We start from the raw sequence: 27,017 nt of genomic DNA, 5'->3' as shown, positions 1-27,017 counted from the left end.
ATCAGGGCTTCCCTGGTGGCGCAGTGGTTAAGAACCTGCCTGCCAACGCAGGGGACACGGGTTTGAGCCCTGGTCCGGGAAGATCCCACATGCTGCAGAGCAACTAAGCCCATGCACCACAACTACTGAGCCTGTGCTCTAGAGCCCACGAGCCACAACTACTGAGCCTGTGCGCCACAACTACTGAAGCCTGCACCTAGAGCCCATGCTCTGCAAGAAGAGAAGCTACTGTGATGAGAAGCCCGCGCACCACAACGAAGAGTAGCCCCCACTCACCACAACTAGAGAAAGCCTGCGTGCAGCAATGAAGACCCAACACAGCCAAAAATAAATAAATAAAATTTAAAAATTTATATTAAAAAAAAGACAATCAAATGCAAAAAATAGACTCCAAAAAACAGATAGTCAGCTCACAAATGGAAAGAGCCAAATAACGAATAAACAAGGTGCTCACCTTCACCAATAACTTTCAAGAACTATGAATAATCTGATATTGTACTCTACTTGCAAACTAACAAATTAGCTTGATACAGTCTTATGAATGCTGGCAAAAGACACACAACTCATGGATCAGAGACAAAAGACTATTATCCACAGCATAGCAAGCAGCATGAGCTTTGTGTTTGTGTTATTTCCCCTTGAGTCCCACAGGAGCTATGAAGAGAAGCCCAGGTAGGTCCTGCACACATAGTGTGTCATAGCTTAGAAATCCTAAGCTTAGGGAACTCTAGTCTTTTATAATAAGCTGCCAGAAGACCTGCTCAACCTTTGCTCTGGAGGACACATATGTTTATTATACTGGACAATAAACAAACCTGCCTTCCACTCTGGAAAGAAACAGTACCTCTGTTGTTGAAGGCTGTTCACTATATAAACATTTTTGGAAAGATAGTCCAGAATAAAAGCTGTCATTACCTCGGCTCACAAGGGATGCAGAAACATGAGAGTCCCTTGGAGAATTGTCTCCCAACAGTAATCAGGGAATGCAGATTCACACATTTAGATATAACTTCACACAGATTCGCAACATGTAAACATTTACAAAGATTAGTATTAGGGTGTAGAGGAACAAGAACTCTCATACATTGCTGTTGGGAGTGTCAACTGTTGCAATCACTTTGGAGATGAATTTGGCAAAGTCTAGTGAAGTTGAAGGTACACATACCATACAACCCAGCAATTTCACTTCTAGTATATTCCCTAGAAATACTCCCCAAAATGTATATAATGAGACATAATTAAGAACATGTATTGCAGCATTACTTGTAATAGCCAAAAACTTGTTTTATTAGCCTTTATATTCCTCTGTATTCTGTACTTAAAATAGTTGTTAATTTAAATTGCATATATATATACACACATATATGCATACATGTATATTCTGTGTTACCAAATGCCTTTGAAAGGTGTGCCATTAAAAATGTGCATATCCAAGACTTCCCTGGTGGCGCGGTGCTTAAGAATCCGCCTGCCAATGCAGGGGACGTGGGTTCAATCCCTGGTCTGCGAAGATCCCACATGCCGCGGAGCAGCTAAGCCCGTGCTACACAACTACTGAGCCTGCACTCTAGAGCCCGTGAGCCACAACTACTGAGCCCACGTGCTGCAACTACTGAAGCCGGCGTGCCTAGAGCCCGTGCTCCGCAACAAGAGAAGCCACCGCAACGAGAAGCCCGCACACCGCAACGAAGAGTAGCCCCCACTCGCCTCAACTAGAGAAAGCCCGCGTGCAGCAACAAAGACCCAAGGCAGCCAAAAAAAAAAAAAAAAAAGCATATCTATCACAGTATACAGGTCATCACTAGACTCCTTTCTATAAACAGCCCTCCGAAGTAATTATTGTTTTCCCCAGTTTATAAATGAGGAAATCAAAACTCAAAGAAGTTAATAAACTTACCTAAGGGAGCCAGAGATTCAAACCCATATCTCTAGATTTACCAGGAAAGGAGAGAAAAACAAATGCCTTCCCCTGCCTCCTTCCACAGTACTCACATCTCTGACTCTGCAAAGGTGTTTATAGAATTCTGTCAGATAGCTCCTCTGACATCACCAAATGCTGGCTACTCTTAACTCTCATTTTCGACCCAGGAAAAAACGTTTCTCAGCTACCTCCCTAGCTGTTTGAACTTGGCATGAGTCAAACAACCACAGATAATCTGAAAGGGAAAAAGAAACTCTTCAACAGTGGTTGTGAGGCCCTCAGCATAAAATTCAGGGCTGCGCCTTCTTCCTGATGCCTGGCTTCTTGAAGCCAGGCAAACTTTTTATTTCAAAATACGTGCCATTTTTTATTTCAAAATACGTGCCATAACGTCCAGAGTTCACTGCTCGGCTTAGAAAGACAACTCCGCCAGTGCAACCACATGCTGTGCTAAATCAGTTCTTATTTTCATCCCCTCATTCCTTCTTTCATCCACTCATTAGACATTTTTTAGTGCCTTCTCTGTGGCATGTTTTGTGTTTTCCTTTTATTTCTCCATCCAGAAACTGTAGAAACAGTTAAACCAGACTAAATATGCCCTTGAGAATGTAGATGAGTCACTCTGTCATCCCTAGTTAACCATTAAGGGTGAATGCCTTTACAGATGTGGGAATGTGTCCATTTAAGTTTGATATGTGTAAACTTCATTTCTGTATAGCAGCAGGGTTGGGAATTTTTTTTTTTTTTTTTTTTTTGGCTGCACCGTGCGGCGTGTGGGATCTTAGTTCCCTGACCAGGGATCAAACCCACGCCCCCTGCATTAGAAGCACGAAGTCTTAACCACTCGACCGCCAGGGAAGTCCCTCAAAGGTCTTTCTGACTGGCTTCAAAATAAGCTATATATTCTTTATGTACTGATATGGAAAAATCTCTAAGATATATTGTTAAGTGAAAGGAATAAGGTGCAGCACAGTATATATACTGTGCTGCCATGAATATATCTGTATACATTTGCTAGTAAATGGAACAATACACAAAAAGTGAATGTTGGTTGCCTAAGGGAAGAAGTGTGGAGCTAGAATACAAGCACAGGATAAAAGTGTTCTCCTATAAACCCTTTAATGACTTCTGTATTTGGAACCATATGCATGTATCTATTTGAAGATTCAATTTAAATTATTTTAAATTTAAATTATTTTAAATCTAAATATCATAGGCTCTATTAGTACTATAAATACAACTTAATTATATTCCATTCATTCAACAAATATTTAATGAGCACCTACTATTTGCTGGATAAAATATACCAAACATCCTTTTCAAGGTAACAGATGTCCCCAGACGTTGGGTGTCCTTCACCTCCCAGCCAATAAACAAGGACCTGATAACCATAGTGCCTAGTGTGTGAGTTAACACTGTCTAATCTGGCGAAACTGTGGGCTTGGGTTTCAATGCCAGCAAACCCTGGAAATGTTGCTTCTTGAGTAATGGGAAGTTGGAACTGAGACCTGAATCCAGAGTAAGCCAGCACTTTCAAAGGACTGCATCCTCAGTAGGAAAAAAAAGTTAAATTAGATTAGAAAAAGTTGACCCACTAGTGTAAGGAAGGAAAACAAGCTTATCTGCCACAGACCAGAATCTGGGTGGAAGAAAAGCCCCACCTCATGCAAGTTTGGGGTTTAAATTTATACTCTGTTGCAGAAATTCTCAAGTTGAGAAATTAACACAAGTATACTAGGCTGGTTACCCCTAAAGGAACTGGCAGAAGCAAATGCTAAACTTCTCTTGAGAGACACATCCTCAACCAATGCAGCACAAAATTCCTACAGAAAGAAGTTCTGCTGAAAATGAGTTCACAATCCAGAATTACAGATTACACCTGAGTGAATGTCAGCGGACGTAGTAAACCACAGGATTAAACTTTAAGGAATTTAAGTAAAATTATTGGATAGAAATTATAAGAAAAAAATTGTATAAAATCAAGAAATCAGGAACACAAGAACAAGACACTCCAAAAAAGAACAAGCAGATTTGAAAGAGAATCAAATAGAACTTCAGTAAGTGAAAAAATATAGAAATCTTACAATATGAATAGGTTAAAGTGCAGAATTGGCACAGGTAAAAAAAAACCAACAAATTATGGTGAACTGAAAGGTAGTTCTAAAAGGCAGTACAGAAAGATAATGAAATGGAATTGTAAAAGAGACACTGAGTGTAAAATGATGAATCTCACGAACCTACTGTTTTGTATCTGGCATCCTGAACTCAGTATGTACTATATGCTTCCATTTATATGAAGATCAAAAACAGGAAAAACTCATCTCCAGCATTAGCAGACAGGATAATGGTCACCTTGGGGAACTGGGTAGGTGGCATTTGGAAGGGATTAACAGGGCAGGGGTGCTTCTGAGATTCTAATGATGAGCTGATTCTTGATCTGTGTGCTAGTTACATGGATAAATTTATCTTAAGAAAGTTTATGTTTATTGTTTTGGTACTCTTCTGTATGTATTTTATACTCTAATAAAGTTTACACACATACAAAAAAAAAATCCAAACCTAGGCAGATATAAGATGGTGGTGTTACTGTTTTCATATATATAATCTCTTAACCTTTCCAACAGATGTCTGAGCTAGGCCTTGTTTTCCTACATCTGCAGGTGAAAAACTGAAGTCCAGATAAGTGAAATGACCTTGACAGGGTAACACAAGCTGTAGGTGGCAGAGCCAAGACACTTGTCCAGATCTTCTGATTCCACTTCCAGTCGTCTTTTCATAACTCTGTAAATAATTACAATCCTAGTATCCTTTTAAAGCACACATTATTTTGTGGAAGATAGTCTTTTATCGTTGGTTACCTTGGTCAGTGGGTCAGGCTATTTTTCAAAACTGTACTTATGAGTAAACACATATATATGTGTCCATTTGTGCACCTTCATATTCCTATTTCTGTTCACTGAGAGTTTAGACAATCATAAAAATTATCCCTGATTCAGGAATCCTGCCCAAAATTGATCTAGTAAAATGATTTCTATTTCTATCTCTCAGATTAGTTTATTCATTGTAGAAAGAACAAAACAAATACCATATGTTATAATCAAGATAATTAAACGCTCCAATAATATTATTAGTTAGAGGTTTTGGCATTACAAATATATAAAACTAAAATATTCTGACAACTCAGGAATGTTTCATGAGATTAATACTTTAATGATCACTTTTAGGTGTGATTAATTTTTAATTTAGATTTTCTTACTAGGTCACTAGACTTTTGCCCAATTTTAAGGTTGTCAAAACAGAGCTTGGCATGTAACAATAATAATAATTACCATTTATTAAGCACCTACTATATGCCAGGGAATCTGCTGGGCATATTTTATCCATTTAGTCATTTAATGTTATTTAATCTTTTTATTTAATAGGCACTCAATAGCTATTTGTTGATTTTATTTTATTTTAGGACCCTTAACCTATTCTTGGAACTTTCATAACACTATAAATATAGTTAAATCCAGTGATTGCAGACAATGTTGGGGATGTCTTGGGGGCTTAGCTATTATTTTTTATGAATTACAGTTTGGCTTGACAGCTGTCCTTGTGTTGACAGCTCTTCTGATTATAGCAGTTGTCAAACTCCATCCTTAAGCAGGTTGTAAATCCTGCCTTCTTCCGATTAAAACTGGGTCAGAGCCAATGGCAGGTTAACTAGAGGCCAGTGTTCTACTACTGTATGTCCTTACTAGTTCGCTCTACATGCGCTTTGTATAGCAGCATACTAAAACCTTCATTCGCCTCTGTTTTACTTTGGTGTTTTTGAATCTTCAGGTATTGGTCCTCCTGTTATTTTGTGATTTAAACATGGTCCCTGCTGAAGAGTATATTAGTATAAGTGTGGGCTTCCTTGTAAATGGCCTGTTAGCCCTCCCCTCCTCCCCCTCCACTGGGAATACTAACATCATTGCATCTGTGTCTCCCAGGGGAAATCAGGGCTTTTCCTTGCACGTGCAGTCATGTGATTTCAGAGTGGGCAGGCTTTGTATCCTCATGAGCCCTTGGTCTTCCACGTAAAGCACCATCTGTTCTGTTCCTTGCACGCTGTTACAGGGCAGTGGGAGGAGGCATTAGAGTGAAAATAAATAAAATAAAAAAAGAAAGAAATTCATCATCAAAACCCTGAGGATTAATGGAGTCAGAAGGCTCACTGCTCTGAATGAAAATTCATCTTCACCTGTGCCAGTGTCAGGGCTGCGTCTATGGCACTTGACAAATAGAGGTTCCCAGGGTACCGTAAATTCAGCAACTATTCTAATCCCTGTAGGCTTGCTCAGGCTTTTCCGAGATGGGCTTATGACTGTTTTTGTATTTCCCAGCACACTGTGGGCACCAATATCCCCTCATTAATTTGGTAAAATGTTAGCACCCTTTCCTTCTCATCCCACTCTCATCTTCTTTGTCTTTGTCCATTTTGAGGCAGAGGGCAGCTCACACATTTCTGAAAGAGGACTCTGCCTTGTGAATTGTGCTTCATGGAAGATGCCAAAGGCAGAGAAATCAATTAACTAATGAATTTTGAGCAAATACTAATCCCCAATACTGTGTTAGATGAAGAGGAGAATATAGAAAAGCATATACTCAAGTAGCTCACCATCTAGTTGGGAGCACAGAGCATATATTTTCAAAAACTGTTTGTTGGGCACCTATACCTGCCATAGGCTCTATGCTAAACATAAACATAATTGATGCCTATCAACAGTGACTCTCCAAGAGGTACTACAAATGCCCTCCTCATACCGGGGTAAGATTCACCTATGTGCTTTCCCTTTGTCCTTTAAATCAGTCTATCTCTTCTCGTCCTTTTTTTTTTTTTCCTCTCTACTACAACTTCCTGGTTGCTTATGCTCTCATATCAGTCTGTCTTTGCATAAACCCAGGCATTTGTTAATAAAACTCCTTTCCTTGTGGGTACCATATCCCTTACTCTGAAGTACTATTTTGCAACTCTTAAATTCCAAATTTAAATCTCACTTTATAGTTACAATTGAGCTAAAATTTCATTTACATTTGTTAGGTTAAGGGATTGTAATACAGCCCAGTTAAGCCTTTTCTCAGCTGGTTGGCAGTAGTCCTCTACATGTGAAACTTAAAAATTTAAGCTCCATTCCTGGGTTAGTATTCATAGATTATATCATATCTCACTACTGGAAAAGTCACATCATCATACAGATTGTATGAAATTAATGCCCCTTTGTCTGAGATGGCCAGCTTAGTGTCTTCAGCCATAGTACACAGCTACTTAGCCTTGATCTTCATGCTCAGCAGTCTCAAGTGTTGGGTTAGATTTGAGCTAAAGTGTGATCTGACAGACCATGGTAGTTATTACCATGTATCACAGATTTATACACTGGGAAATTTATTCCTCTGATACTGCTTTAAAAGTTCCAATTTTAAAACCTAACCAAGTGTTTCTCACAATAAGTTGAGACTGATAGCTGTGGCAAAAATGTTAAATGATTATTCTTTAAAATATAAATGTCACGTAGCTAGTTTTATGCAGGATAAATATCCTCTTTCACAGCTACTTGATACTAGGCAATGTGTCTTTAACTTTGTTATGTTTCCTAAGAGACTGTCTTCCATTGGAATCTAACTTGAGACTGTCTTCCACTGGAATCTAACTTGGTGTACAGTGATTCATGGTAAAACCTTTCAAAAATGTAAAATAAAAATGTTCAGGGCTTCCCTGGTGGCGCAGTGGTTGAGAATCTGCCTGCCAATGCAGGGGACACGGGTTCGAGCCCTGGTCTGGGAGGATCCCACATGCCGCGGAGCACCTGGGCCCGTGAGCCACAATTACTGAGCCTGCGCGTCTGGAGGCTGTGCTCCGCAACAAGAGAGGCCACGATAGTGAGAGGCCCGCGCACCGCGATGAAGAGTGGCCCCCGCTTGCCGCAACTGGAGAAAGCCCTCGCACAGAAATGAAGACCCAACACAGCCATAAATAAATTAATTAATTAATTAATTAATTTTAAAAAAATGTTCATTATTTTGGGAGATGATTTTAAACTCTCAAAGGGATGTTATAATCCTAAACAGTTTATTGGTAAATATATCCTGTCTCTGCCTTCCTCCCTATCTAAGGCATACCCCAAAACATGATCTCAGCCCATTAACACCTGTCCCAGGATAAGAATAGGCAAATTTGCCTTTCTGTACCATTTTCTCCTACTCTCTATTCACTTATTCAAATATTAATTTAACATTTATAATTCTAGTAGCCTTCTAAGAAATCCCACTAAAGGCAGAGAGATAGGGTTGCCAGATGGTCTGATTTTAGCTCAGAAAAATTTCTGCCTTCCACCACTATTCCCTTAGAACCACCTCTGAGTCTGTGCTATTATAAATTAGAGTTTGGTACCTAAGTCTGTCAGGATGGATAATATAAAGAATCACCAAAGCTGTCGCAAATTTGTAACTTATCACAACCTGGTTTTGGCTGTTGGCTCTATGCCCACTTCACAGCATATAGCCAGGGAGCCCTGAGCTGAAAGCACCCACCAGGGGAGAGGAGACAGACGAGGGAGCCATAGAAAGAAACTCTTTTATCTTTACATGAGTACCAACAAAGTGCAAAAGAAGAAATGTCACTACTAAATCATTTAAGACCAAACTCCCGGAGAGTTCTGCTTCCACTTAAGACAGAGAAAACTGCAACAGAACATTGCTCCCACACTAACAAGAAGAAAATGCTAGATAATCTACAAAATCGTAACTTTTCTTAAACCCATCAGACAGTAGAAGTTGCGTGTCAGCAAAGTAAACCAAATTCCAAAGAATGCCAAGCCCCTATAAGATACACCAACTGTTTCACCTTTGATAGAGCACCTGAGGAAGAGGCAGCCACCATAAAAGCAGATAAGAAGAAAACAGCTAAAATTAACAAATTCTTAAGGTGAGCTAGTATGACATTTTAGAATAACTGGGAGCTTCAGACCCAAGAAGACTTTTCACTCATGTACTTTTTTTCATTAACTGGGTGCTGTAAGACAAATTGAGAACAGAGAGATCCCTCCTCAGTGGCACACAGGCATGAAATCGTGCCATTTCCCTAGACCCTTATTTCATACAAAGAAAAATCCTTAAGCCACTGGTGGAAAAGCTGAAAGCTCTTCTATTCTCTCCTCCTGTCCCTGGGCCTAGGCAGATATCCACTGCCTTTGGAGGAGGAGTGAAAGCAAACCCTGTCTGCCACTGTGGCGGGACAGGGAGCCCCTGGGCTCCAGATCCTGTGTTGACACAAAGCAGAGATCTCTTGCCCCTGGGGGCTGGACAGGGATTTCCCACTCAAGACATGTTTTCTCTCACACAAGGCAGAATTTGGCTGACATTTGGGGGGGCAAGGAGGATGCAAGAACACTGAGAAATTGCCACCGCTGAGGGCCTAAGACTGAGACTAGACTAAAAGGACAAAGAACTCTATCCCACTCTCACCATGAGACTCACTCTGAGTAATAAGCAGTAGCAGTCTTATAATGGATGAGGAGAAAAAGTACAGAGACTCCCTCTGTGGTAGATGTGCGGAGACTACTGAAAGCTGAGGGTGGAGTGAGAATTCTAAAAAAAAACCCTCTGGCGCCCAGGCCTCACACTAACCATAAGGTAGCAGCAGCCCACAGCTGGAGGAATTTAAGTGTGTGATGTGCTGAGGTTATCCATAGTAACAACAAAACCAAACCCGGTTCAACAGCTGACTAGATTGACTCAACACCCATACTAATGGCATGACAGAAGAAAAGGCATGCCCATTTCTGGGTGTAAATAGTATTATTTACTTCAGCATCCACTGTCCTCCTACACACAATATTCCGCATTCAAGAAAGCAAGGAAAAAACAGCCCTTTTCAAGCAATAAATGAGTAATTGATAGAGCAAGTAGATAAAAATTCAGCAAGGATTTGAAAGACTTGAACCATACTATCAACCAACTTGACCTAATTGACATTTATAGAACATTACACCTAATATACACAATATACATTGTTTCAAGTACACATGGAACATTTACCAAGATAGACCATATTCTAGGCCATAAAACTAACCTTAAGCATAAAAGAAGTCATACAAAGTTTGCTCTGTGACCACCACAGAATTAAATTAGAAATCAATAACAGACACGTATCTGGAAAATCCCTAATTGTATGAAATTTCAACACACTTCTAAATAACTCGTAGGTCAAAGAAGAAATTCCAAGAGAAATAAAATATTTTGAATTGAATGAAATGAAAACACCCCACCAAAAGTTGTGAGATGCAGCTAAAACAGTGCTTAGAGGAAAATTGGATCTTTTATTAAGAAAGGTCTCAAATCAACGATCTAAGATTCTACCTTGAAAATTTTTTGAAAAAGAAAAGCAAAGTAAGCTCAAGATACGCATTCTAATAAAAATAAAGATCAGAGCAGAAATCATTGAAATAGAAAACCAAAAATCAATGAAACCATTGAAAACCTTTAAAAAGGTCAATAAAACTGATAGACCTCTAGCCAGACCAATTTAGAAGAGGAAAAACAAATTAACAATTTCAGAAATGAAAGGGAGTCATCAACACAGATCCTACAGATATTATGAAGCAAATAAGGGAACATTAACTTTTTACCAATAAATTAGATAACTTAGAGTAAATGGACACACTTCCTAAAGACACAAACTAACAACATTCTCTCAAAAAGAAATAGAGAACCTAGATAGCCCTATATCTATTGAAGAGATTGAGAATTTGTTACTGAAAACTTTCCCACAACAAAATCTCCAGGCCCTGATTGCTTCACTGTGAATTCTACTAAATATTTAAGGAAGAAATAATACCAGTTCTACACACAAACTCTTCCAGAAAATAAGAGGAGGGAATACTGCCAAACTAATTCTATGAGACTAACATTACCCTAATACCAAAACCAGAAGAAGACCCTAGAGGAAAAGAAAACTACAGGCTGACATGTCTCATGAATATAGATGCAAAAAATCTTTAATAAAATGTTAGCAAATTGAGGGGCTTCCCTGGTGGCGCAGTGGTTGAGAATCTGCCTGCCAATGCAGGGAATATGGGTTCGAGCCCTGGTCTGGGAAGATCCCACATGCCGCGGAGCAACTGGGCCCGTGAGCCACAATTACTGAGCCTGCGCGTCTGGAGCCTGTGCTCCGCAACAAGAGAGGCCGCGATGGTGAGAGGCCCGCGCACCGTGATGAAGAGTGGCCCCCGCTTGCCACAACTAGAGAAAGCCCTCGCACAGAAACGAAGACCTGACACAGCCATAAATAAATAAAATTAAAAAAAAAAAGAAATGTTAGCAAATTGAAAATAGCAATATACAAAAAGGGTAATTATAACCAAATGTGTTTATCCCAGGAATCTAAGGTTGGTTCAGCAGCTGAAAATCATTGTATTTCACCATATCAGACAAATCAAAACCAAAAATAAAACGTGATTATCTCCATATATGTAGAAAAAGCCATTGAAAAATTCAACCTCCTTCATGATTTGGAAAAAACAACAAAAAACAAAAACAGAACAACAACAACAAAAAAAACAGAGCAAAATAGGAATAGAGGGAACTTCTTCAGCCTGAAGAAATCAGTAGCTAATATCATCCTTAATGGTAAAATGCTGAATGCTTTCCTTCTGACTGGGAACAAGGCAGAGATGTCCACTCTCTCCATTTTGATTCAACATTGTACTGGAAGTTCTAGCTAGTGCATTAAGGGAAAGGAAGGGTCCCAGCACCCTTTACTGCCTTCCTAGAGAGACTTACTCCATGATATTTATATCCAGTATTTATGTTGGTCTGTTTCTGGGCTCTCTGTTCTGTTCCATTGATCTGTTTTTCTATTCTTTTGCCAATACCATACTGTCTTAATTATTATAGCTTTATCATAAGTCTTGAAGTCAGACAGTGTCTGTCTTCCAGCTTTGTTCTTCTCCTTCAATATTGTGTTGGCTCTTCTGGATCTTTTGCCTCTCCATATAAACTGTACAGTTTGTTGATATCCACAGCCTGACTTGCTGGGATTTTGGTTGGGAAGAACTGACATCATCTTGACAGTACTGAATCTTCCTATCCATGAATGTGGAATATCTCTCCATTTATTTACTTTGTTGATTTTGTTCTGAGCTTTATAGTTTTTCTCATATAGATCTTGTAAATATGTTAGATTTATACCTCAGTATTTCATTTTGGGGGTGCTAATGTAAATGGTATTATGTTTTTAATTTCAAATTCCACTTGTCCATTGCTGGAAAGCAATTGACTTTTGTACATTAACATTATATTCTGTGACATTGCTCTAATTGCTTATTTGTTCCAGGAGTTTTTTTGTCAGTTCTTTTGGATTTTCCACATGGACTATCATGTCATCTGCAAACAAAGACAGTTTTATTTCTTCCTCCCTAATCTGTATATCTTTTATTTCCTTTTCATGTCTTATTGCATTACCTAGAACTTCCAGTACAGTGTTCAAAAGGAGTGGTGAGAAGGGATATCCTTGCCTTATACCCGATCTTAGTGTGAAAGCTTTGAGTTTCTCACCAGTAAGTATGATTTTAGCTATAGGCTTTTTGTAGATGTTCTTTATCACATTGAGGAAGTTCCCAAGGAGTGACATCAGCAACATAGTGGAGTGAAAAGCTACCTTTGTCTCTCCCTTTCAATCTGCAACCAGTAAAACATTCATAACTCAACTCAACATAACTCAAAGGTGCCTCTGCCCAACACACCAGGATGCTAGAGAATTCCACACATCTGTACATCTAAAGGTCAGTGGACTGGAACACATATAGGAGGCAGAACCAAGGAAACAGTGGAGGTGGTACCTGTAGTCCTGGCCTTCCCACCACAGCAGCTGAGCCCACAGCCCCAGAGAACCCAGTAGCAGCCGGGGAGGCAGTGCACATGACTCCAGCTACAGCAACACCTGCGGCCACAGGCAACTGGGCAACAGCAGTAGTGGGGCCTGGGACCCCATCCCTCCAGCCACTGATGTGCCCACCACTCCAGCCACCTGCCCCCTCCCCCTGAATCTGCAGCAGCAGAGCCCACTAACCTTATAATACCAGACATGGAAGAGGTGCCCTCACAACTGCTGCTTCCCCCCTTCCCTTACTCTCCCCATGCAGTGGCAGAGCCTGTGACTCAGGGGATCCCAGACACAAGGGAGAGCCCACCATCCTGGTACACCAGGTGGTGATGCCAGCAACACTGGCAGAAGCAAGGCACCAGTGACCCCAGAGATGCAAGAACTGATAATGTGGGCAGGGGGCCACATGTTATGGGCAGTACAGGGTAGAAAGTGCTAACTCTCAAATGTAACAAGAGGCAGCTCAGGTAAGAGAAACCAGAAACTTATGCTATAGTGCCACCTACTGGAAAACAGAAAGCCTCTGATTTCTAACCTGTTGCTACTTCAGATGTGCTGGCAGAGGAACAACTCATCAAGCACCATGAAGAACTAGAGTAGCACTACCACAGAAAGAAAATGACAGTTCTCCAGAAACCAAACTTAAAGTCATGGAATATTGTGATCTAACTGATAGAGAATTCAAAATAGTGAACATGAAGAAACTCAGCAAACAACAAGAAAATTCAGAAAGGCAGTTCAGTGAGCTCAGGAATAAAATGAATGAACAGAAGTAATACTTTGCCAAAGAGATTTAAACTCTAAAAAAGAACCAAACAAGTTTTGGAGCTGAAGAACTCAATAAATGAGATAAAGAATGCATTAGAAAGCAGTGAAAGGGGACTTCCCTGGTGGTCCAGTGGTTGAGAGTCCGCCTTCCAATGCAGGGGATGTGGGTTCAATCCCTGGTCAGGGAACTAAGATCCCACATGCCGCGGGTCAACTAAGCCCACACGCCACAACTAAAGAGCCTGCATGCTGCAGCTACAGAGCCCACGCACTCTGGAGCCTGTGCACCACAACTACAGAGCCCACATGCTCTGGAGCCTGCACCACAACTAGAGAGCCCACATGCCACAACTAGAGAGAAGCCTGCAAACCGCAACAAAGAGCCCGCGTGCCGCAGCTAAGACCCAATGCAGCCAAAAGTAAATAAATGTTTAACAAAACAAAACAAAACATTGGAAACAGAGCAGACCACATAGAAGAGAGAATTAGAGAGCTCAAAGATAGAAATCTAAAATTTATACAAGTAGAAGGAAGAGAAATAGTATTAAAAAATGAGGAAATTCTGCAAGAGCTATCTCACTCTTTCAGGAGGGGCACCATTAGGATAATAGGTATCCCAGCAGGGCAATAGAAGGAGAAAGGAGAAGAAAGTTTATTTAAAGAAATAGCTGAGAACTTCTCAAGTCGAGGAAGTTCCCCTCAATTTCTAGTTAACTGAGAGGTTTTTTTTTTTTAATCACAAATGAGTGTTAGATTTTGTCAAGTTATTTTTCTACATCTATTGATATGATCATGTGATTTTATTTTTTTGCCTATTCATACAATGGATTATATTAATTGATTTTCAAGCGTTGAACCAGCCTTGCCCACCTGGGATAAATCCCACTTGGTTGTGGTGTATAATTCTTTTTATTCATTGTTGAGTTCAATTTGCTAATATTTTGTTGAGGGTTTTGTGTTTATGTCCATGAGAGAGATCAGTCTGTAGTTTTTTTCCCCTTTCTTATAATGTTTTTGCCTGGTTTTTGTTATTAGAGTAATGATGGCCTCATAGAATGATTTAGGAAATATTCTCTCTACTTCTGCCTTCTGAAAGAGATTGTAGATATCTGGTATAATTTCTTCTTTAAATGTTTAGTAGAATTCACCAGTGAACCCACATAGGCCTGATACTTTCTAGTTTGGAAGGTTATTAATCATTTATTTGATTTCTTTACTAGTTACAGGCCTATTCAGAATGTATATTTTTTCTTGTGTGAATTTTGGCAAATTGTGTCTTTCAAGGAATTGGTCCATCTCATGTAGATTATCATATTTGTAGGCATAGAATTGTTTGTAGTATTCCTTTATATCCTTTTAATGTCTATTGGACCTGTAGTAATGTCCCCTCTTTCATTTCTGATATTAGTAATTTGTGTCCTCTCTTTTCTTATTTAACTTGGCTAGAGGCTGATTGATTTTATTGATCTTTTCAAAGAACTACCTTTTGATTTTATTGATTTTCTCTATTGATTTCCTGTTTTCAACTTCATTGATTTCTGTTGTAATTCCTTTTTTTTTTTTTTTTTTTTCTGCTTACTTTGGATTTAATTTGCTCTTCTTTTTCCAGTTTCCTAAGGTGGGAACTTAGATTATTGATTTTATATCTTTCTTCTTTTCTAATACATGCATTCAATGCTATAAATTTCCCTCTAAGCACTGCTTTTGATGCATCCCACAAATTTTGATAAGTTGTGTTTTCATTTTCATTTAGTTCAAAATAATTTAATTTCTTTGATTTTTTTTTTGACCAATGTATTATTACTTACTACAAACTTACTATAAAGATACAGAAATCAAAACAGTGTGATATTGGTGTAGGGTGAGGTGTATAGATCAATGAAACAAGATAAATAACCTAGAAATAGACCAAACCACACATGGGTAATTGATTTTTGACAGAAGTGCCAAGGTAAGTCAGTGGAGGAAAGGATACTCTAACAAATGGTGCTGTAACAGTTGGATATACACATACATACTGGAGGGAAGAAAAGCCTCAACCCTTTTCTCATACCCTCCACAAAAATTACCTTGAAATGGATCAGAGACCTATACATAAGAGCTAAAATATAAAGAACTAGAACAAAATGTGGAAGAAAATCTTTGTGATCTTGAGATAGACAAAGACTTCTTATATAGGACACAAAAAGCACAAAACATAAAAGAAAAAAAATAAATTGGACTTCATTCAAAATTTAAAAATTTTACCCTTCAAAAGATACTGTTAATAAAAGACAAGACACAGAGTGGGAAAAAATATTTATAAAACATATTTGGAAAAAAAATATCCAAGAATATATAAAGAATAATTCTAACTTTATTGAAAAGACACCCCAATTAATAAGTGGACAAAAGATTTGGATAACTCACCAATGGTAGATGATTGGCAAATAAGTACATAAAAAGATGTTCATCATTAGACACTAGGGAAATGTAAATTATAAACCACAATAAGAAGACCTGACTATACTATATAGTACCTATACTATAGGTACTAGAGACCTGACTAGAATGGCTAAAAAGAATTTTAATGATAATAACAACTGCTGACAAGGATACAGAGCAACTAGAATTCATACATACTGGTGGGAATACAAACTTTGGAAGTTTGGTAGTTTCTTATTCAAGTTTAATATTCACTTGCCATGTGGCTCAGCAGTCCCACTCTAGATATTTACTCAAAAGATGTGAAAACATAAAAGAGCCATACAAAGACATGTATCCAAGTGTTCATAGGATCTTATTTATAATGGCCAAAAACTGAACACAAGCCAGATGCCTACATACCTTTATACAATGGAATACTACTCAGCAATAAAAGGGAAAGAACTACTCATACCTGCAGCAACATGGATGGATCTCAAAAGCATCATGCTCAATGAAAGAAGCCAGACACAGAAGACTATAGGCTGTATGATTTCCATTTCTGGAAAAGGCAAAACCTAAGGACAGAAATCAGATCAGTGGTTGCCAGGGGCAGTGGGTGGGGGTAAGAGGATTGGCTGCAGAGAGGCCAGAAGGAACTTTTGGGGGTTATGGACATGTCTTATGTCTCTATTGTAATGGTAGCTACACAAGTAGACACATTTACCAGAATTCAAATTTTTAAGAAGAATGAATATTACTTCAATTTTTTAAAAAAGGGAGAAAAACCAGGGAATCTTGCTCTGTATGTTAACTGGCACAATCCAAAGTGGATGAAGAATCTGGGACAGACAAGATGGCAGAGTAGAAGGATCTGGAGCTCACCTCTTCTCACACGCACACCAAAATCACAACTAACTGCTGAACAGCCATTGATAAAAAAGACTGGAACCTACCAAAAAAGATATTCTACATCCAAAGACACAAAGAAAAAACCACAACAAAACAGTAGGAGGGGCGAGCTCGTGATATAAACAATTCCCAAAGCACCCAGGTGGGTGACCCACAAACTGGAGAATAATTATATCGCAGAAGTTCTCCCACAGGAGTGAGTTCTGAGCCCCACATCAGGCTTCCCAGCCTAGGGGTCTGGCATCGGGTGGAGGAACCCCCAGAGTACCTGTCTTTGAAGGCCAGAGGGGCTTGATTGCAAGAGCTGCACAGGACTGGGGGAAACAGAGACTCCACTCTTGGAGGGTGCACACAAGGTCTCACATACACCAGGACCCAGGGCAAAAGCATTGACTTTGTAGGAGCCCAGGCCAGACCTACCTGCTGGTCTTGGTGGGTCTCCTGGGGAGGTGGGGGTGGGGGGGGCAGCTGTAGCTCACCCTGGGAACATGGACACTGGTGGCGGTGGCAGAAATATTGGAGAGCGTCATCTACATGAACTCTCATTGAAGGCAGACATCTTGCCTGGGTCATAAGCACCGAGGCCTGGCCCCACCCAACCGCCTGTAGGCCCCAGTTCTGGGACGTCTCAGGCCAGACAACAGGGCAGGAACACAGCCCCAACCATCAGCAAATAGGTTGCCTAAGACTTCCTGAGCACACAGCCACCTCTAGATAGGTCCCTTGACATGGCCCTGCCCACCAGAGGGCCAAGACCCAGCTCCACCCATCAGTGGACAGGTACCAGTCCCTTCTGCCAGAAAGCCTGCACAAGCCTCCAGACCAACCTCACCCGCCAGGGGACAAACACCGGAAAACTATGATCCTACAGCCTGCAGAACTGAGTCCATAAACTCAGGTCAGAACCTACCCTGGGAACAGCTGGTCCCTGCCCCTGAGTGATGAGAGGGGAATGCACTGCTGGGACGAGGACCACTTCTCCAAGGTCAAGAAATGTAACTAACCTACCACAGAAACAAAAATACAAATAGAAATTTAAACAAAATGAGACAGCAAAGGAATATGCTGCAGACGAAGTAACAAGATAAAACCCCAGAAGGACAACTAAGTGAAGTGGAGATAGGCAATCTACCCGAGAAAGAGTTCCAAGTAATGATCATAAAGATGATCCAAGAACTCAGGAAAAGAATGGATGCATAGATCAAGAAGTTCTTAGCAAAGAGAAAATATAAAGAACAACCAAACAGAGTTGACGAATACAGTAATGAGATGAAAAATACATTAGAAGGAATCAATAGCAGAATAAATGAGGCAGAAGAACGAATCAGTGAGCTGAAGACAGAATGGTGGAAATCATTGCCATGGAACAGGATAAAGAAAAAATGAAAAGGAATGAGGACAGTTTAAGAGACCTCTGGGACATCACATGCACTACCAGTCACATTATAGGGGTCTCAGAAGGAGAAAGAGAGAAAGGGCCTGAGAAGATATTTGAAGAGGTAATAGCTGAAAACCGCCCTAACATGGGAAAGGAAACTGTCACCCAAGTCCAGGAAGCACAGAGAGTCCCATACAGGATTAAGCCAAGGATTAACACACCAAGACACATAGTAATCAAATTGACAAAAATTAAAGACAAAATATTAAGAGCAACAAGGGAAAAGCAATAAATAACATACAAGGAGACTCCCATAAGGCTAGCAGCAGATTTTTCAGCAGAAACTCTGCAGGCCAGAAGGGAGTGGCATGATATATTTAAAGTGATAAAAGAGAAAAATCTACAACCAAGAATACCCAGCAAGGCTCTCATTTAGATTTGATGGAGAAATCAAAAGCTTTACAGACTAGCAAAAGCTAAGAGAATTTAGCACCACCAGGCCAGCTTTGCAACAAATGCTAAAGAAACTTCTCTAGATGAAAAAGAAAGGGTCACAACTAGAAAAAAAATTACAAATGGGAAAGCTCACCAGTAAAGGCGAACATACTGTAAAGGTAGGAAATCATCCACACACAAATATGATATCAAAACCAGCAACTGTGAGAAGAGGATAGTACAAATACAGGATATTGGAAATACATTTGAAATTAAAAGACCAGCAACTTAAAACAATCTTGCTTATATATAGACTGCTATATCAAAACCTCATGGTAACCGCAAACCGAAAATCTACCATAGATACACACAAATAAAAGAAAAAAGAATCCAAACACAACTCTAAAGTTAGTCATCAAATCACAAGAGAAGAGAACAGAAGAGGAAAGGGAAAAAAAAGTCCTCCAATGCCTAGCTAAGCACTTGTGCTTTGAGCATGTGTGTTTCCTTCTGCCCAAATCCTGAACGAGGTACTATACTAGCTACCCAACCCTCCAACCAGGCAGATCAGAATTCAAAGAACCTGGAGCAGCCTTGAGGTCCATAGGCTCACATAAGAATATGATTCCCTCTATAATAAACATAAAAGTAACTACCATTTAATAAGCATCTACTATTTGAGTCCTCTATTAGACCCTGGACATGCATTTTCATTTTCCTAGGAAGACCATCTGAGGATAGTTACTCAAGGTCACGCAAACCCAGATGGATTCTAGAATCCATGTTCTTTCTATGGCACTACTTACGAATAAGGGCCTGTCCACCTGGGTCTCCAGGTTAATGTGGCAGTTTCCTCGTTTTGGAGCTGTATCCCTATTCTGAATGTAGGCATTCTTGACTGAGGTTCTGACACTCCGTATATATCTTACTAGCCCCACCCCCCTGCAGTGGTTGGACCTGACTTGTGTACTAGGTCACTGGCTGGAGCCCTGCTCCTTCAGGGATGGGTTTCTGGCAACAAGGCCATTCAGTGGTGACTGTCCAGACCTACTGCTGGCCCCACCCACCACCAAAGCCTTGGGGTGGGGTTAGTTCACTCAGCCTGATCTACTTTCAACACCTTCTCCATAGTAAATACTGATGAGAGATATTTGGATGACCACCTACTGTGGGCCAGCATTACATTAAGCACCTAAAATTTATTGTTGAACTTGAGTGGTACTTATCCGCCCTGGACCCTCAGGCTGCCTGTCGTCCGAGCCCACATCAGATCATGGCAAAAAGCCAGTATTCCTTTAGTATGCTGACATAGTTGAAAAGGCCTTGTGCAAAAGATATACTAAGAAACAACAAATGTGAGATATACACAGAGAGACTCTGGTTTCCTACAGAATCATGGGTTGTAGGTCCTAGTTCACATTGTCATCAGGGAACTCACCCAACACAGGTTTGTAAAATTACATCAGTAGCAATAAGGAAGTTGGAAAAAGTAGTGATTGGTAAGGTTGAGAGTCATAATGATTAGTCTCAGGTGGGAGCAGTTCATCCTATAGGCACTATACCACACATCAGTTCTTTACAATGTGCATGAAAGTCACCTGTGGCTCTTGTTACACCATGGATTCTGACTCAGTACATCTGAGGTGAGGCCTGAAGCTCTGCATTTCTAACAAGCTCCCCTAATACGCTGAAAGCCACTGATCCTCAGAGTACACTTTGCATGGCAAGCCCATAGACCTCCTTGACACAGGTTTTAAAAAGGAAAAAAATAGAGTTGACTTAACTAGGATCTAAGTCATGCATGTAGGTGGCATTAAAACCTTCCAGCCAAGGTTCATGATCTTACCACAAAAGTAATCATTCGTAGAGGAAAAAGACCAAACCAGCCCTGAGTCTCAAGAGCATTAGGAAGATGGATCCCGGCATTGAGGGGTCTGGAAATACATATAGAAATCAGGATAGGGAAAGAATGTGCAGCAGTCATAGAAATAACGACAACGTTGTTCAACTGTTTGAAAAGCAGAGAAGAAGGTAGCCTGGGGTATTTGAAGTCAGGCCTGGAACGCCAGACCCAGACTCACTGGCACAGAAAAGGCCAACTTCAAAGTCTGAACAACAAGCAATGGAAAGAAATCAGCGCAGGCAAACCAACACCGTCACAAATGTCCAGAAGGCAATCAGGTAGATTCCCAGATGTGGGAAGTGAACTTACCTGCTCATCTTCAGCTTCCAGAAGGAACGGAGCAAGGGAAATCAAAGCGTCCTAGTGCCAGAGGAAATAGCATGTTCAGCAAGGAATCCAGGAGACAATGAAGTACGGGAGCTGGAAAACTCAGCAAAAGCTCAGCTCTGCTACCCACGTCACATCCGACGTAAAGTTACGTCATACTGAACCAATGAGAGGCCTGTGTTCCTTCTTACCTGTGTGGGGCATTATCAATACGTGTGAGTTAAGTGGCTCTAGCTGTGAAAATTGACAAATAGTATGAGGCAGGAAGCACGCTGGTAGAGCCCTGAGTCTCAAAGTGAGGTCCCAGATCATCAGTATCAGCATCACCTGGGAACCTGTTAGGAAATGTAAAGTCTCAGTCCTGCTCCAAACCTACCAAACAGAAACTGCGGGGGTGGCACCCTGCAGTCTGTGGTCCAACAAGCCCTCCAGGTGATTCTGATGCAGGCTCACTGCAGTAGAGTCTAGTGAAAGCCTGGTGGAGAGAGAAGGCCAGGTGTGGCAAAGGACAGTCATTATGAGTAGGCTTGATAATGGCGCTTTTAAAGAGCTGGTGGGGCTTCCCTGGTGGCGCAGTGGTTAAGAATCCACCTGCCACTGCAGGGGATATGGGTTTGAGCCCTGGTCCGGGAAGATCCCACATGCCGCAGAGCAACTAAGCCCGTGAGCCACAACTACCACCAAGCCTGCACTCGAGAGCCCACGAGCCACACTACTGAGCCCACACACCACAACTACCGAAGCCTGCACGCCTGGAGCCCACGCTGTGCAACAAGAGAAGCCACTGCAGTGAGAAGCCCACACACCACAACGAAGAGTAGCCCCTGCTCGCCACAACTAGAGAAAGCCCACGTGCAGCAACGAAGACCCAACACAGCCAAGAATAAATAAATTAATTAAAATAAAGAAAAGAGCTAGTGAAGTCTTAAAACCTGTTTATAGAGAGAAGAAAACCCAGTAGAGATAATGTAAAATAATAATTAATAAAACGTGCTCAGTGATCAACAATGAAAACCAAAGTGGATGAATGTAAATTGTAGTAAAAATTGCAAGTGAAAATTTAATAACAGGCATTATCAGTCTTTGCTTCTTAAGCTTTTTATTTCCCAACCACATAAATGTGTCTACTGGTAAGGACACCATTAGGAATTTTCAATAATCTGTATGTCTCCTTCAAATGTATTTCTCCAGCATGGTTAGAGAAACCACCTTAGGTAGGTAGCTCTTTGGCCAGAGTGATCCTGTAATATAAATATATTTAATAAGAGTATCCAGAAAAATTGCTAAAAATCCTGAGCCCAAAACATATGTCTTCAGAAAGTCACACAGTACAGTAAAAATGGAGATAGTAGTGTGTATGGGGTGAGTGGGTTGTTTTTTTTTTTTTCAGATTCAAATTTTACCTCCCTGCTGAGCTTATCAATATAGATATCCCCTAGTACCACATATTTATCATGTCCCAAACAGTATTATTTCTACCCCTCCATAATTTTCTGCTTCTGTTCCCCTCCAAAAACTTTTGCTCTTCCTTCTTCTGGTTCTTTATTTTAGAGATGTCACCAGCATCTATGTGTTCTCCAAGACTAGAAACATAGGTCATCTTTGCTTCTTCTAATTCTTTTGCCCATTGTTCTTTTGGATTGATTTGTTAAAGTTTTTTTTTTGTTTTAGTATTAAGGATATTAGCTCTTATCTGTGTTATGTAGGTGAATATGTTTCCCAGTTTATGGTTTACTTTTTTATATAGTATTTTTGTGTGTGTGGTATAGCTATTTTAAATTTCTGTTCAAATTTATCAGTTTAAGGTTTCTATATAATCAGATTTATCAGTAATTTTATCAAGTGTAGAAATACTCAGGCTGTTTTATTCAGTAAACATTACGATCACAGGCCTTGGGCCTAAGAGCTTTTCAAAAACCTATAAAAGTACTTGAAATCTGAAACAAAATATCTTTGCTACAGAAAACAAAAAGAAAATTGCAAAATATAAATAATTAAATGTTTAGCTAGGTGTCTACAAATATGACATTATATCAGTTTCGTTAATTATTAAATTTAGTATTCACAAACATTTTTTTAAAAAAAGGTACATCCGTACTTTGCTATGTCCTACCTGAATTTCAGTGGCTCTCTTATGCAGTCCCTTCTTTTTTCTTTTTTTTTCCCTTCAGGATTGTCTTTTTTTTTTTTTTTTAACATCTTTATTGGAGTATAATTGCTTTACAATGGTGTGTTAGTTTCTGCGGTATAACAAAGTGAATCAGCCATACATACACATATATCCCCAAATCTCCTCCCTCTTGCATCTCCCTCCCACCCTCCTTATCCCACCCCTCTAGATGGTCACAAAGCACTGAGCTGATCTCCCTGAGCTATGCAGCTGCTTCCCACTAGCTATCTATTTTACATTTGGTAGTGTATATATGTCCTTGCCACCCTCTCACTTTGTCCCAGCTTACCCTTCCCCCTCCCCGTGTCCTCAAGTCCATTCTCTGTGTCTGCGTCTTTATTCCTGTCCTGCCCCTAGGTTCTTCAGAACCATTTTTTTTTTTTAGATTCCATATATATGTGTTAGCATACGGTATTTGTTTTTCTCTTTCTGACTTACTTCACTCTCTGTGACAGTCTCTACATCCATCCACCTCACTACAAAGAACTCAATTTCGTTTCTTTTTATGGCTGAGTAATATTCCATTTTATATACGTGCCACATCTTTATAGGTTGCTTCCATGTCCTGGCTATTGTAAATAGAGCTGCAATGAACATTGTGGTACGTGACTCTTTTTGAATTATGGTTTTCTCAGGGTATATGCCCAGCAGTGGGATTGCTGGGTTGTATGGTAGTTCTATTTTTAGTTTTTTAAGGAACCTCCATACTGTTTTCCATAGTGGCTGTATCAATTTACATTCCCAACAACACTGCAAGAGGGTTCCCTTCTCTCCACACCCTCTCCAGCATTTATTTATCAGTCCCTTCTTTATACTCCTGCCAACACTAGCTAATTTCAAGCCCCCTAAAAGGACTACCACAGTCCCTTAACTGGTCTACCTGCCACAAATGCCTAGGTTCTCCAAGTCACTCTAGAATTATCATCCTAACACAGAGGTCAAATTATGCTACTCCCCTCCTCATAAATGCCAGACTTCTTAGTATGGCTTTCAAGACTTCGTATAGTTTAACTTAAATCCAGCCTCTGCTTTTGACCCTCTATATTGCTTCTCTGAGCCAGCAGACAGTTCTCTCAGCATTCCCTGTGCTCTCCTGCTTCTCTTAATGTTGTTTTGTCACTCTGCAATGCCTTTTCTTCTAAGTTTACCTGGAATTTTACTCTGTCCTCAAAGCTCAGCTTACATACCACCTACTTGTAGTATTTTTCCTGATTCCTTAGCTTCCTCCTCCTCTCCCACATCCCCCTCACCTTTGCAGGTTGTGTGTGTGTGTGTGTGTGTGTGTGTGTGTGTGTCCCCGCCTGCCACAGTGTTTATTCATCCTTCTCAGTTCCTCAGAGCAGGAATCTTACCTGTATCCTTGATAGGACTCATATGGTATGTATTCAGTAAAATACCCATTGAATCAAACTACTTACCCTTCTTGCTCTCCCTGTTAAAAACCTTTTGTTGTTGCTGTTGTGTAATATATCACACTACAAAATTGTATATAAAATGTATATGAAGAATTTAAAATGTACCTTTAAAAAATTGTATACCTACCACGTAGTTTAAGGAAGAGAACATTGCCAGTATCTTTGAAACCCCCTGTGTGTGTGCCTATCCAATTATACGGCCTTCCCTATACCGCCCCCCACCCCAGATTAGCACTATCCCAAATTTCATACCACTATTTTCCCTTAGAGTTTCACTTCGTATTTGTGTCTCTGAACAATGGTGTTTAGTCTTGCCTGTTTTTAAAATTGTGTTTAAATGGAAACATACTGTATGTATTCTACTAATTTGCTTTTTCCCTTCAACATTATGTTCTAGAGATAAACTCGTTATATGACGCTATAGGTCATTAGTTTTCATTTTGGTAAGGGATTTCATTGTATATGTAAACAATATTTTATTTTTACATGTTATTCTTAATGGGCATTTGAGTTGTCTACATTTGGGGTCTATCACAAACAGGGCTACTATACGTACATTCTTGCAGATATCTCTTGGAGAACACATGCAAAGGTTTCTAGAGAGTATAACTAGGAGTAGAATTGCTGGGTCCAAGGGTAGGCATTTGTTTAGGTTTAACGTGTAATGCCACCTTGTTGTCCAAAGTGATGCACAGTGTACACTCTCCACAGTGCAGAGGGGAGTTTCCCTTGCTCCAGGCCTCCTCCATGCTTGGTATTGTCTCAGTTTTTAGTTTTCAATTATCTAGTGGGTGTGAAATGTTATCTCCTGGTTTTAATTTTTACTTCCGTGATTACTAATGTGGTTGCTCATCTTTTCATATGTTTGTTGCTATTTATGTTTTATCTTGTGTGAAATGCCTATTTTTGACTTCAGCCCAGTTGTCTCAGTGCCATCTAATTAATGGAGCTTTGTTTCCTTGCTGACCTTCAATGCCAGCATTGTCACAGTCAAGTTTCTGTACATGTGCAAAAGAATGGATGGCTCTCTCTTCTAGCCCTTTGGTCTGTTTGTCCATCCTGGGGGCAGGACCATACCATCTTCATAATAAGTCTTGATATCTGTAGGTCCCTTTCCTCCTCCTGTGTCTTGTGTGATTGGTGCCATTTTTTTTAAGGCTGCTTTAGAGGGATGGTCTGATTACTAGGCCACCTTTTTTTCTTTCTTCATTTACGAATTTTAAAGTTCAGTTAGTTACCCACTTATTCCCTCTTCAAAGACAAAACAAAATCTTTTCTTTGACATTTACAATATTTTGAGCCTTTTGACTTAGCCTACAAACTTATCATTTTGATCAAAGTAAATGAAATACTTAAACTACTTTTGTTCCTTCCCTTCATCCCATCCTGAAGAACAGAGTCCAAAAAGCCTCACAATTTAAAAAAATGTATTTGTTTGTTAGCTTCTGGGCAGCCACAGAGGCAAATTTGATTTTCCTAACACTGGCAAACCCACCGTCACGGCGCAGTTCCGTTACAAGACCTCATCGCCCCCGGCCACTGTCCCGTCGCCCACTGTTCAGGATTCCTTATTGCTCAGCACTTGCCTTTCCTGCTGAAGTCTAGTACTGTCTGTCTCATGGTAACTTGGTTTTCGTATTTGTTGATTTTCCTGTCAGCTGCTGCCTGTGAGTTTTTGGACATTGTCGAGCTGCTGCTCCAGTCCGGCGCCGACCCCACGCTCCGAGACCAGGACGGCTGCCTGCCGGAGGAGGCGACAGGGTGCAGAGCGGTCACTTTGATGTTACAGCAGCACACAACTGGCAAGGCTTAATCAAAAGACTGGAAACCCACAGTCTATAACAGCACAGGGCTTCAGTGGTGAAAGAAAACTTCAAAAGTAACACTTCTTTTGCCACCCATCTTTGGTATACATTGGCTAATAAAATCAGTTGTGCGGAACTGGGGTTTTGAAGTCTCAGCAATTCCTTCTACTTGCATATATTCCAGCAAGTACCGTTTGGTGATGAACATGTGTACTGTGCATAATACAATCCAATTCCGCTGAGCGTGCTCTGAAATTTATCACTGTTCTAGAGGCTGGGAGAAGAGGCGACGCATCGTATTTCACAATTTTAAACATGACTGCTCTTTTAAAAAACATACAGAAGGGAAATAGAACCGGCAGTACTACACTGACAATTAGGGAAAGTTCCATGAAATCCCAATATGGTGGAGCTCAAACGGTCTCATGGCATTTGGTACAGCTGGTCTAAATAAGTAGCTAAAACATCTATTCTTTTCTCAGACAGAATTGGGAAGATAGGAAAGAAGAGGGCTGTTAAGAAAGCAAAAGGGAGAAAGGGCAGAGTTTTGTCACATAAGGGATATAAAAGTCAGAGGAACAACCAGATTTACAGAAGACCTCAGAATCTTGGACATTTTAGGATGGAAACACAGATTCTAGAGAATTCACCGGTTAGGTCAGGATTCCTTAAAC

The 27,017-nt window shown here is 40.3% G+C and overlaps 1 protein-coding gene across 2 annotated transcripts in view; it reads left to right on the top strand.

Moving 5' to 3' along the window:
• ACBD6 (acyl-CoA binding domain containing 6) overlaps positions 1 to 26,479 on the top strand; it is a 227,929-nt gene extending 201,450 nt beyond the window's left edge. For both annotated transcript variants that reach the window (XM_059937450.1, XM_059937445.1), the window contains one exon: positions 26,197 to 26,479. In XM_059937450.1, coding sequence (XP_059793433.1) covers positions 26,197 to 26,351 — 155 coding nt within the window. In that variant the 3' untranslated portion in view covers positions 26,352 to 26,479. The remainder of the gene's footprint in view (positions 1 to 26,196) is intronic.
• Positions 26,480 to 27,017: the final 538 nt, after the last annotated feature.

The sequence above is a fragment of the Balaenoptera ricei genome, chromosome 1 (assembly GCF_028023285.1).
Source record: "Balaenoptera ricei isolate mBalRic1 chromosome 1, mBalRic1.hap2, whole genome shotgun sequence".
NCBI lineage: Eukaryota > Metazoa > Chordata > Mammalia > Artiodactyla > Balaenopteridae > Balaenoptera > Balaenoptera ricei.
This window is presented reverse-complemented; position numbering and strand designations above follow the sequence as displayed.